This window comes from Meriones unguiculatus, chromosome 19 (genome assembly GCF_030254825.1).
Source record: "Meriones unguiculatus strain TT.TT164.6M chromosome 19, Bangor_MerUng_6.1, whole genome shotgun sequence".
NCBI classification, from domain to species: Eukaryota; Metazoa; Chordata; class Mammalia; order Rodentia; family Muridae; genus Meriones; species Meriones unguiculatus.
The window spans coordinates 7,707,678-7,721,718 of record NC_083366.1 but is presented as its reverse complement, the minus strand read 5'-3'; the positions used below and the strand labels follow the sequence as shown (position 1 = coordinate 7,721,718).

The 14,041-nt window shown below is 40.6% G+C and overlaps 1 protein-coding gene across 1 annotated transcript in view; it reads right to left on the bottom strand.

Annotated features, from left to right (window-relative positions):
• Positions 1-13,730, bottom strand: part of Dnajc1 (DnaJ heat shock protein family (Hsp40) member C1) — a 179,958-nt gene extending 166,228 nt beyond the window's left edge. Inside the window, exon 1 of the mRNA XM_060372657.1 lies at positions 13,198-13,730. Within this exon, the coding sequence (XP_060228640.1) occupies positions 13,198-13,407 (210 nt within the window). The 5' untranslated portion in view covers positions 13,408-13,730. The remainder of the gene's footprint in view (positions 1-13,197) is intronic.
• Positions 13,731-14,041: the final 311 nt, after the last annotated feature.

The window sequence follows — 14,041 nt, the reverse complement described above, 5'->3', positions numbered from 1 at the left end:
TTGTGCTGCTCATATACCCATGGGTACGGGCCCTCCACTTGAAGCATCTTTTTAACACTCAGACTCCCGTGTAATTGCTTTCATGTATGCGACTTTAAACAATTGTAACTAGGTAGATGTAAAAAATGTCAAATTGTGATATACTTCTTTTCCTTAACCAGGTGGTGGTGGCATATGCCTTTAATCCCAGCACTTGGGAAGCAGAAGTCAGCCTTGTCTACAAAGTCCAGGACAGCCAGGGCTCTCTGTCTTGAAAAACCAAAAAAGTGTGTGTGTGTGTGTGTGTATCTGTGCATATTGATTCATTGTTTACTTATGAAATTAGAAAAGGCAAGCGAAGGAGGAGTAACTAGTAACGCAGACCTGTGGAAAGCAGTACTCACTGGGAGACAGGAAGAGCTAGCATAGGCAACCAGCACAACAGAATGGCTATAGAACTGCTCATTGGTACTGCAAAGAGCTACAAGACTAGCAAAACACTGACTGCATCTAGACATCTCCTTTGAAAGTCACCTAAAGATATTTTAATAATCAAAATTGGTGACAACAGAGAATATAGTGCATATTTAATAGCTACTAATATGAGATCGGTTGAGTGACAGAATAAATAGGGAAACGCAACGTTAAAATTACAAAGTATGAACACTGGTGTTTCTTGGCACACAGGATTAAGGCTGGGAGACATTCAATGGGTAAAGCATGTGCCACAAAAGCATGAGAACCACAGCAATATGGTTAGCTAGACTGGTCAAGTCTGCAAACTCTGGGTTCAACTGAAGGTCTCTGCTTCTGTGGAGAGTCCAGAAAGGGATTGAGGAAGATTGCCTATATCAAACTGTCCTCTATGCAAACACGCACACACACCCACACAGCCACATACACCCGACACATACACACACACACTCTCACACACGTATACTCAAAGAACACAAAAACAAAATTACAGAATCATAAAATATAACATAAGAGTCAGTAAAAGCAAATGATCAATTTAAATCAAACATTATTAAAACCAGCTGATCAAACAGGTCTGTTCACAGAAATTCAGGTAACTATAGTTCCCAAGAGAACAGCAGGAACCATATCAACCGATGTTTTAGAGAACAAAGATATACAAAATGTACAAACAGTTAACTAGGAAGATGATATCTAGCATAAATAAGACAGTCTTAAAGCAAGCAAACAAAATGCCCTTCAAACTAAGGCTGGTGAGATGGCTCAGCAGTTAAAGATACTTGCTTTCAAGCCTGACAACCTGTGTTCAATCCCTAGGATCCACATGATAGAAGAAAACCCATTCTTCAAAGTTGTCCTATGATTTTCAAGCATACAGTTGCGAGACACACACACACACACACGCACGCACGCACACGCACACAATGTAAAAGAGGGAAAGAAAACTACAAAGTGTGCCCTTGATAAAACAAATACATTAATAAGTAATCTATCAAACTATAACTATTAACTATAGCTATATACACTGAAATTATAATTCTCATAGGCTGTGCTATACTATGTGTTATCCAATACCCATAGGTGAGCAGGTGAAGTGTGCTAGAACTGAGAAACTAAAACATTCTATTCAAACTTCAAGCATACTTGGAACAATTTGGGTTTGTGATTTACAATATCAGTTATACATCTTAAGAACTTACAATATAGATAAAGTATTTTCAATACCATTAACAAGATGCACTGTAAGTATAAATGTAAAATATACATCAGATTTTAAGTCTTAGTACAAATGCTAGACTATGAAATATCTTGTAAATAAAGCTCTGTGTGTGTGTGTGCGTGTGTGTGTGTGTGCGTGTGTGTGTGTGTGTATGTTGCTACAGTCAGAAACCAGAGCTTTAAGCATGGAAGTACCACTGGGCTGCATTCTCAACCATCAATCCTTTTTACAAGGCAGACATGGTGGCCCACAATGATAATCTCAGGATTTAGGATCAAGAATTCAAAGTTAAAATGCCTTATATGGCAAGGCCAGTCTGAGTTTCCCAGTAAAACTCTATTTCAAGTGATGTGTTTGTGGAGGGAGGACATCCAAGTAGTAGAACACTTGCCTAGCATGTACAAGGCCTTGGATTCAATCCATAGGGCTACAAATAAAACAAAACCCAAAATGTTGAATATTTTTGATGTATGGGTTTAAATTAAATATACTATTGAAGTTAGTTTCTTGTTTGTCTTTAAATATATTTTTTATTTCTTCTAAATTACATCTGTTGCTTGTTATCATCTATCACAGTACTGTCTCTACCATCTGTCAGAAATCAGAAATGTCCACTACAAAAGATTTGTAAGTGAACTATTTCTTCTCTCCCAGTGCATAAAACATTACTTTGCCAGGGTGGAAGTGAGCCTGAGATGAGACAGTCCCTGCCTGGGGCTGCATGGCAGGGGGTGGGAGCAGGCAAACCTGCAACAATCACCAGCTTGGTGCCACTGGGCACAGGTGAGGAGCGAGCCTGAGAGTCATGGGGCTCAGACAGGAAGCTAGCCTGAGATGACCACCAGTCCTGTGTCATGGCAGGCAGACCATGCCCGAGATGATCCCTGCCAAGTGCCATAATTCACAGCACTCCTGAGATCACTGGTCAGATTCCCCTAGACACCCAAGACCCAGGCAACACTAAATGGAGAAATGAAGAGAAAGAGAAGCAGAAGGATGTTTGCACAATGAAGAGAGGAGAAACTGGAGACTCAAGGGTAGTGAGGAACAGCCTGATGTGAGTAGCAGGTGTTGCCACCTAAATCCTGGCCTGTGCTGCCATGAGGGGCCATGTCTGGGTCCATGTCCTGCAACAGCAGGGGTCTGTTACCACCAAAGGTCAGGCAGACATCCCTGGTCTGGGGCTGCTATACCCAAGGCCATTTGATGTCTGAGGGCTGACAAGAATTGGCTCTGTGCCTAACCTGGGCATCATTGGAGAACTGGCCCTGAGAGCATGAAAGCAGGAGAGCTGACCCTGCCCCTCATCACCGGCAGCACTCAGCAGAATGGGGCCTCCACCTTGCCTGGACAGCACAATAGAGCTAGCCCTGGATGTGGGGGTTGTGGATGAGCTGGTCCCAAGAGCATGAGTGTGGGAGAGCCAGCCCTGCCTCTTCTCTGCTGTGTCCTATCTCCTCCCCACACACACATGTACCTTGTCCTCACCATCTGCTTCAGAAAGGAAAGCTAACCCTACCCCTCACCTGCTGCAGAACTCTGGAGAGTAGGTCCTGCACCTCACCTGGGCAGCACAGTACAGCTCGCCCTGATGGCATGGGCCATCATGTGCCAGACTAATGGCATCAGAGCAGGAGAGCCAGCTCTGCCCCTTGCTGGCTGTGGCACTGGATGATCTAGCCAAAGCAGGGCTGGAGAACTGGCCCTGGTGGTATGGGTTTGGGAGAACTGGCAGGCTGACCAACTCAGACACCTGTAGTGGAAGTTTTAGTGTCTTTAAAAACTCAGTTCTGTTATGTAAACATATTTTTGTTTTAATCCGAGGTGTGAGATATGGGGCTGATTCAGACTGTTCACAGCAACAGACTATATGTCGCATGTGGACTCAAAGAGAGGCTCTTCGCCAGCTGCAGATAGTTTAATTCTGAGAACTCTGGAGAGGGAATAAATGTCAGAGCCCAGATGGAGAAGGGGGCTCTGAGAAAGAAGAGTGCTGCTGGTGCTCCTCCCTGCTGTTCCTGGTTGCTGTTGATGCAATTTGAGAAGTTGGAGATATCTTGAAATGAAGATTGGACTTGCCCCAATGACCCTAACCAGCAAGAAGTATTTAAAGATAACTACAACCCCTCTCCTCACTAACCTTCTTTCTCTCCTACACAGTATTGGGGTGTTGGAAGAGATTGGGGTAGCGAAGGGAAAAGAAAGGGAACGGCATTAAAAAAACAACAATAAAATAGTTTAAAAGTATGCCAACAGATATCTCTCAGGCCCACATCCAGGGCTTTGAGGTGGCCCACTCCAACACTATCTAACCCATCGCTGTACTGCTAGAGTGTGTGAAAGTGTTAGTCCTACACATCCAAAACTACAGGATGTCCATGACCCAGAACAACAACAGGATGTCTGAGAGAAGTCCCTAATGAGGTTCCAGTATTGACAGTGCAGCAGAAGCCAGAGGCCTCGAGTCACTGCAATGAGCATTCGCAAGTAAAGAAGTCTGAACCAAAGGCTACACTGTGGGACACAATGTGACCACAGCTTCCACATGAGATCTCTCTCCCTCTCTGTCTCTGTCTGTCTCCCTCCCCCACTCTCTCTCGTGGGGGCAATGAATGGGACTGGGTGCATAATGTGAAATTCACGAAGAACCAAAAAAAGCTTTTTTTAAATAATAAAACATTACTTTAGGCTACTCAGAATCTGTATATTTTATATGCTACAAACTTGTTTCTTCATACAGTAGATAGCAATGGATCACTACAACACGAGGAATCTGTCACCCTGGTGCCAGGACCCCTGGAGATCTCAGAATCTGGGGTTGATCAAGTACCTTCTGCGAAATGAAGTAGTATGTGTATATAACACACTGTCTTCTGTATACTTTGCATGAGAAGAGCTGAAGACAGTGTTCAGCTGTAAAAAGCACTTGCTGTTCTTACAGAAAATCAGGATTTGGTTCCCAACACCCACATACTGACTCACAACCAGCTATAACTCTTAGTTCCAGAGGCTCTGACACCCTCTTCTGGTCTCCACAGGTACCAAAAACATGTAGCTAAACACACATGTCCAAACATACATGCAGACAAAACACTCATTACATATAAGATACAAATAAATCTTAAGAAAATACTTAAATCTTCAAATTATACTGCTGTACACAATACAAATACCATATAAATAGTTTTAATACTGTATCACTTTAGGGAAATGACAAAAAGTCTGTACATATTCAGTACACACACAATTTTTTCCACATGAATTCCATACCTGTGGCTGAACTATATTCCTCTGAGATACTGCAGACTGATAACATTTAGTCATTATACTGTTATCTAAGGTAAGTAATCAAGATACTGAATAACATAAATAAAAAAAATTTTGGATCTCCCTTTGGCTTGATTCCCTGGCTCATGTTAATGCTTTTATTTCTATGACAGCCAAATGAAGGCCTTGGTTTATAAAAGGTTTTGATAAGCCCAATCTGAAGGAGACTTATTGTTTAATCTATTTCCTATAGAACCACATATACCAGTGTGCTTCCCACTGTAAGGCACACTGAAGCAAAGGCCCAGCACTGCCTGGGGCAGGGATCACCATCTCAGCACACTCACATCCCAGGGAGTTAATTGAAAAACTCAGTTCAAGGTTCCTGCAAAATACTGCAGGAAATCTCTGACTCTTACTTTCACTTGTCTCACACTGTATTCTTACTTGTGCCTACAGTTGTGAAAATACAACCCCTCAACATTTTTAATGGCAATATCCAAAAAAGACCACAAGATGGAGATAGTACTCCATTACTTTTAATATTTGTATTTATACATTTTTTTTCATATTTTTTCCTAATGGTTAGTTACTCCAATACATTCTTTTACCTTATAAGGCTTCGTACATGCTAGGCAAGTGTTCTACCACTCAGTTCAATATATCTTTTTTTGAGATGAGGTTTTGCTACTCAGCTTAGGATGGTCTTGAACTTCTGAGTGATCCTTCTGAGTGCTGGATTACAGGTCTGGGCACCACCCCTGCCTTGAAAAGATTATTGACAGGAGCTGAATATGGAGCTTGCTTGTAGAGTACTTGTTCTACATTCAGATCTCTTCATCAATATAAACAGCATTTATCAGAGCTCCAGATGACCATAAACCATTACCAAAAATCTAATCACCTTAAAGATTTATTTACAATGAAGATAATGTGAAGAATGTGCTATAGCCTTTGAAAACAATTCAAAACTGTAACTTTTGGTAATTATTTTTTAAAATGTTAGCACTGTTGAAAACTGAAGTTTTTCACAATAACCACTTTCAAGATCAACCTAAATTAATGTAAAATACATCTAACAATACGATACCAAAAATCATATCAATTCCATAGGATTATTATGAAAATTACAGCATAGTATTCACTTGCACTTCATCAAATATTTAAATTAATATGCTTTACTTAAACCAGAAAGCCTATTTCCTGCTGTAGATAAAAGACTCATACAAAAAATACAGTAAGATATAACTGCAAATTAAACCACAATTTCCAGCTTTAATGTAGATAAAAGATTCATACAAAAATAACATAGTTATAAGATATAATTAACTACAAGCGAAGTTACAATTCCTGGCTTTCCTACAGTTTTCTTATTGTCCCTTAATGCCCATAAATCAACTCAAGTGACCAACCATTAATGTAAAACACTATTTAAAAGTCTATGTGTGTATATATACATATATAAATTCTTATATAAATTCATGTTCGTATATGTTCATATATATGTGTGTGCGTGTGTATTTTTTTAAGACAGGGTTTTGCTATGTAGTCCTGGATAGCTTGGAACTCACTCTGTAAACCAGGTTGGCCTTAAATTTGAAAGAATTCTCCTATTTCTGCCTCTCAAGTACTGGAATTACAGGTATGTGTCACTACATCCAAAATAAATACTATTAATTAATTACTCATTCATTTATTCATTCACTCATTTGTTTGTTTGGATTTTCAAAACAGGGCTTCTCTGTGTAGCCCCGGCTGTCCTGGAACTCATTCTAAAGACCAGGCTGACCTGTAACTCACAGAGATCTGCCTGCCTCTGTCTCCCAAGTACTAATCTTATAAATAAAAGTGTGATCATGACAATCACTGCTGATAAAATCTATTTAATAATGAAGCATACTGTTTGATGCACATCTTCTAAGCAGAAGTGCAAAATGTGGCTTTTCCTTGCTTTTGCAACATGCCTGATTACATGAGGTTCTACCTACTGTGTGGGGGTAAACATGAATACTTATTGAAAAAGTAAATTAATCCTAAATCTACTTAATTTAGTATCCAATAAGATAAAGAATGAAAAACAAATTCTAGATTAAATTTCTAACTTAAGTCCTAATGGTCAGACTCCCTGTCCCCATCAGTAAGTGTAAGTAATACCATAAAATACAAAGCACTTAAAATAAGATACGATAATGTTATTAAAACAACACAGTGAAAATATTTTACATTCATTTGTACAGGGCCCATATTTTACAATTAAATGCTTTATAACAATAAAGATTGCTTTCTGCAAGTGCATATGACTATAGCTTTGTTGCAACATGGTCCAAGGTCCTACTTCTCACAACCCGAAGTCTCTTCACGCTAACTCCCTTTCCCTATCTACTCACGCTATTCAAGAACAGCAATGAGCATTTTTAATTATAGGCAAAGTTCACTGGCATTATTACCATCCAAATATACCCAATAATGCCTGTCTTTGGAAAACATTTATAAAGTACTATAGTAACAATTTACACAACAATTCATTCACTTATAGAAACCCTAACAAATCCAGGAGCCACTTAATATTGGTAACAAGCATCGTATAAAGTCCTCGTTACTTTTAACTACCCTTCTCTCACTCACTACTCTCCCTTCACTCACCATCAAACCAAATATCTACCCTTACTTCCATCCTATAATCTGCTGACTGTGAACCTTGAAAAAAGCGGGATTTTGACATCTGCCACATTAGTCACTAGGTAAGATGTTGACCTATTCAATAAGATGTTAAACTAGACCTCTACAAGTACCCATCAAAGCCAACTCTATTTTCCCAATTCAATGTGTAAAACATTTGTCTATGGAGGTAAAAGGTAAGACATTTGAGTGTTCTACTGATTAGTACTGAAAAAGACTCAGAACATCAGAAAATAAAGCTAAAAGGTCTCTGTTCAATTATATGTAGGAAATTTTCTGCAACAGACTTACCTTTCCCTATAAAATGCACTTAGGCAAACCTCACTAAGCTACACTAAGCCTTTTGTACACAAGAAAAAAAAACTAATTCTAAAAATCAAAACTGATTCAAAGCTGTATATAATTAAACAAGCATTTATCCATCTCTAAATCTATAAGAAATATGGTTGGAGAATGAGCTACCATTCTAAAATTAAGAAATAATTCCAGATTCACAATAAAAAGGAGAAGGCTACACAACAAATTTACAAAGGAATAAACCCTTAAAGACTGAACTATACACTAGCATCACAAGTGCAACGAATCTCAGAATAAGATACAACTGAGAACTAAAGTGCAAATTTTACCCAGTCAACTACAAAAGACATCCTCATTTAAAAAAAAAAAAATGTGTTAGAGTTTAAGAAAGGCAATTAAAGACACGCTAGGCACAGAAAGAATATATGGCACATTTATTATGAATGAAGCTATTGGAGAATACTTGCAGATTTTTAAAATAAAAATGAACTATTTATTCTCAGCTAGAATACTCTACAAAATATTGTATAAGAGAAGTCATGGTCCCACAAGATAATTACAGAAGTGAAAAGAAATAAAGAGAAAAACTAGAGTTACCACTGATCCTGTGATAAATAAAGGAGTTAGATAAAATACAAATATTATGCAAGGATCTGGACTTTAAGTTAGATTTAAGATTTCGAACATCACGCCCTCTTCCCTCCACTGTGTTGTTCATCTTTCTGTCCTCTGAAAAGATCAATACCCACACTGGAGTGCCCTATGAACAATTGCAAAGCATTCCACTAATGTGCTTTCTAGATCCACCCTCTACTAAATAAAGAGTACTCAAATCCCTTCCTAAATTTCCAGAACAACTTGAAATACACACAGGATCCTTTACTTTACTGGGGCCTTAAAAATCCATTATATAAATGTGACCTATTGTTGCGTAAAAACTATCAAGAAAGTACTTGTTTGGGGAATTGCAATTTAGTTTTTGTTATAACATGTATATGGTTTCATCAATACTACTTAATTTCATGTATACTTAAGTGTACCCATAAAATTCACCTGTTCTAAAATTAGGTAACTCTTAAAACTTCTTAAAGTTATAAAGCTAGAAGATGGAGTGGCTCAAAATCTAAGTCATTTATCACAAGTACACAGCTTAGGGAGGACTGACAAACAAAACAGATGAAATCATAATAATCTAATTTCTGTTGTTCAATTCTTTCTGTCTTATCTCCTGAACCTACCAGTTCAGTGAAACAGCTCTTGTTAACGTAGTCAATGACCTATAAACTGTTAAGTCCAGCTAATTCTCAGAACCCATCTTATTTGAATCTTCATCATTTTACTCAGCTGGTCACTTTCTCCTCTCTGAGATATTTCCTCTACTTGACTTGAAAGACCATCTTTTCTTGGTTTGTCCCTCCCTATCTCCCTTGATGGTTCTTCTTCATCTCCCTGTTCACTATCTCTCTGGCTTAGTTCCCAGATCTCTTCCCTTCTCTTTTAGATTCATTCTTTTGAGTGAACTCATCCAGATATGTGGTTTCAAGTTATCTTCTAAGTACTAGTTCATTATCTACAGGCCATTTTTTTCTGTCTGAACTCCAGACCTGAATAACAAAATAGCTCCATGCCAGCCCCACTGTGCTTAACAGAAATGGCAAAGTTAGTGTGACCAAACACCAAACTCTTGATTTTCCTTCAATTATAGTCCTTGTCCAGGCTTCCTTAACTCAGTAAGTTCAACTGTCTCCTTCATATTTAGAATTGTCTTCAATCTCTCTTCATTCAAGCCATTTGCTATCATTTGCTTTCTTTCCTACAACCATGACCAAAAGCAACTTAGGGAGGAAAGGGTTTATTTCACCTTACAGTTTACATTCTACCCTTAAGAAAAGTGTTTGAAGGAATAACAGCCAGTATACAGGAGCTATTCCTTCAAATATTCAACAAGCTCATGCATGAGGGCCTGTGCACTTACTCTCTTCCTTGAGTGCTTGTCCACCATGCTGAATGCTCCTCCATCATGCTATAATCTGAATGCTTGAGTCCTTCTAAAATTAGAATGTGGAAGTCCAATCCCCAAAGCAATAAGTAGTAAGAGATAACACATCTGAGAATTGACAAGTTTTAAGGGTAGAGTCCTTATTGAATGGAATTAATGCCTTACAACTTCTAATTTCCTTCAGAAACCCCTGACCATCAGATAGATAGATAGATAGATAGATAGATAGATAGATTTTATTTCACTATTTGTATTCCCACCACCACTAAACTATTCAGTTAAATGATAGTAGAGGTTTGATGCTTAAGATCCAGTGAATACCAAGTTAATGTCTCTAGTTGTTCATACTAATTCACTGTAAATTAAATAGCATGAAATTACAAAACATGATAGTGCAGACAAGGCTAGATTAGATAATTCATCTTTTAAAATTATGTGTATACATGTGTAGGGTTTGTATATTTGAATACAGTACCCTCAGAGGCCATAACAGTCAGATTCCCTAGAACTACAATTATGGGCAGTTGTGAGCTGAAAAACCACAGGTACTAGGAACTGAACTACATTCCTCTGCAAGAACAGCAAGTTCTCTTAACTGCTGAGCCATCTCTCTAGTCCCTAGATAATCTAAATTTGAAACCACTACTGCTAAGTCTTTCTATTCTCTTTAAAAAAGCTTAATTTCTATAAACAATTCACAAGCATCAAGATTTTTTGGTAGGTTACTGTTCTTTGCTCTCTGGTGCTATGGTAAAACACTGACAAAATAAAAAAGGGAGAAAGGGTTTGTTGTTTTGTTTTTTGGGCGGTTGTTTGGTTGTTTTGTTTTTTGTTTTTGTTTTGTTTTGTTGCTTACAATTCCAAGTTACAGTCCATTGAGAGAAGTCAAGGCAGGAACTGATGCATAGGCATGTTACTTACTGGCTTGTTCCCCATGGCTTGCTCATCTTGCTTTTTATATATCTCAGGACCACCTACCCAGGGGTGATATCACACAAGGTAAGCTGGGCCCTCCCACAGCAATCATTAGTCAAGAAAGTGCTCCCACAGACCAATCTGATTAGGCATTTTCTCAATTGAGAGTCCCTCGTCACATATGACTTTAGTTTGTGTCAAGATGGCAAAACACTAGCCAGAACAGTTACATATAAGATTTTCACTATCTATAGAATTCAGTCGATCCTAATGAATAATACTAAACAACTATTCTCAACATAAAAGTGAGTCTTAAGCTAGCAGGATGGCTCAGTATATAAAGGTATCTGTTGCCAAGCCTGACTAAGTTTATATAACTCCTGGGACTTTCATGGAAAGAAAACACCAACCCACAAGAGCTGCCCTCCGACCTCCATGTTTGCCATGGCAAGCATGATAGATAGATAGATAGATAGATAGATAGATAGATAGATAGATCGATAGATAGATAGATACAATAAAAAATATCCCTGGTGTTGAAGAGATGGTTTAGTGGTTAAGAACACTGGCTGTTCTTTCAAATTCCCAAGGTTTGATGCCCAACAGACACAAGGCAGCTCATAACTGTCTGTAATTCCAGTCCCAGGGTATCAGATGCCTTATTCTGGCCTCTGTGGGTATGAGGCACAAATGTGGTACACAGACATAATACAGGCAAAACACTCATGAACATTAAAAAAGCAAAGCAAAGCAAAGCAAAACAAAACAAAAACATCTAAAGAAACACTGTGATGGGTACTAAGAAGAAATGTGTAAGCACAGTGACAGAGACAGAAGCACACGCTAAAATGGAAGGTTAAGCCAGATGCAGTAGTGCATGCCTTCTACTGCACTAGTCCTTGAGGTAGGCAGATGGATTAGCCGTGAATCTGAGGCGAGCCTGCTCTGCCTAGTAAGTTCCAGGCCAGCCAGCGCATTGAGAAACCTTGGGGATGGAGGGTGGAAGTAACTAACTTAAATCAAATTTTAAAAATAAGTAAATGATAAAATTATTAAAGGATTATTTCCTGTTCTACCTAATCTACATTTTTTTTAAGTTAAAAACTAAAATGATTCTTCTGGCCTGGTGTGGAGAGAAAAGCCTATAATCTCAATACCCAGCAAGAGCCTGAGGCCGGAGAATACAGGTTTAGAGGACAGCCTGTGTAGAGACCCTGCGTCAAAAACCCAAACACAAAACACAGAAAGTTAGTCTTCAAACTTCTATTTTCAGTAATTATTGTTACACACTATATTACCGTTTGTTTTGGAAATGAAGCATAGTTTTTCTAAGAGCAGGAAGAGGCACCAGGCCAAAAAACCATTTCTGCATAAGATTTTGAGTTGTAAAATATTTGTAACTCTTACAAAAATGAGAACCATTAAATGCAGTGCCATGGCAATTTTACACTCAATAATTTTATAGGAAATCATGGAATTAAAATACAATGATTGAAAATTATACATTTCTAGTTCAAATTTCCTTTGAAAGTTTACTATTTCATAACTTATGAGAAGAGGTACATTTCCTAGCAAATCCTGTCCAGTGTGGTTTTCTGTTTGTTTTTGCTCTACAACTTATGTAATGTATGAAGGACTCAATCAAAGCTTGGGGAGATCTCTTTCATTCCATGACCAAGAAGTTAGGGACATGTCACTAACTTCTGTTAGTTAGTGTTCACTGTTTCAAGTAGAGCCTGGATAAATACCCTCACTCAATCGCTTTCAAGGAGAAATAAAAGGGAACAAGATATTTTACGAGTTAAAAGATCCAAGTTAAAACCAGAACAAAAAGGAATGGAGAGGCAATGACATAAACACAAACTATCGTGGGCTCCTCTTCCAACAGCACCCCCAAATACATCAAGCCCTGAAACCTCCACAGTTTCTCCTGTTACTCCCAGGACCAGCTGGGAGAAGGCTTCAAATTCTTCCAGATTTCTAACCGTAACGAGAACCGTAAGTAGCAGGCTATGACGATTACAAAATACAGTGCAAGAAAACTGCCAACAGACGCTGAGCAAAATGTATTTCTGTCTTCCCAGGAAAAAACGAAGAAGGGAAGCAGAAGAGGCAAAAAGATGTTTAAGTGGAAAGATGACAATCTGGGGTGACACATGGTTACTGTGTCACACTTGAGAGGGGTAAGTGTAAAAAACGATCTACCCACACCTCTCTTCCTTCAGCACAGGGAGTGAGGGAAGGGTGGTCTCCAGAAAGCCAAAGAAAAGGTGCGAGCGGCCGCAGGCTGGCTACGCCGTCCAGCCTGCACTCGGACCGCCAGTTCCGCAGTCGGAGCGAGGGTGAAGAACCGGGAGGAGCTTACCTGCTGCACCCCGAGGAACTCGTAGAAGTTGGACTGCACCTCCTCCACCAAGTCGAACAACTCCAGGTCCGCGCTCTCCCAGGCGCGCGCCGGCCCCACGGCCGCCAGCAGGAGCAGCAGCAGCGGCCACGGCGGCCGCGCCGAGGCCGGCCCCGGTGCGGGGCGCCGGCGCAGGGGAAGCCGCGCGCCTCCCGAACCGGGGGTCCTCATCGCGCGGGCTCCGCGAGGCCGTCGGCAGCCTCGCCGTGCGCCGCCCGCGAGCGGGGACGTGGCGGGTGGCGCGGGCTGCGGCGACGGCGCTGTCAGTCAGGAGCGCGGCCGGCCGGCCGGAAGCGGCCAGCCAGGCTGCCGGCCCGGCGCGAGCACCAGCAGACGCGGAGAGGGCGGCAGGCCGGGCCTGCTGGGAGCCCTGGCCAGTCGCGGCCCGCGTTCCGTTCCCGGACCCTCGGCCCTGGCCCCGGGAACAGCTGGAGCCAGCGCCGGCACCCTGGCGGCCGTGTGGGAGAGGCTTGCCAGGCCTCAGCCTATCCCAGGCCTCGCTTCCGGTGACATCACGTCTCCTAGCAACTGCGGGGCAGGGGCGGGGCCGGAAGTAGGAACTCGGGGCGCTCTGAGCCCAGGCCTAGGAGAGCAGCGTTTTCCGTGGCTGACTCTTACAATAGTGGCACCTGTGACTGCGCTGGCTAAGAGACGAGGACAATCACGGACGTCCAGGGCCCGGGACGCTTACCTTTAGGTTTTCCTCCCCATGCTTTCTATCTTGACCATTAAAAGCCTAATTCAGGATCCATGTGTTGATTGAGGCTTCTGTTCCATCAATAAAGATAGGAATGAATTGAACCAG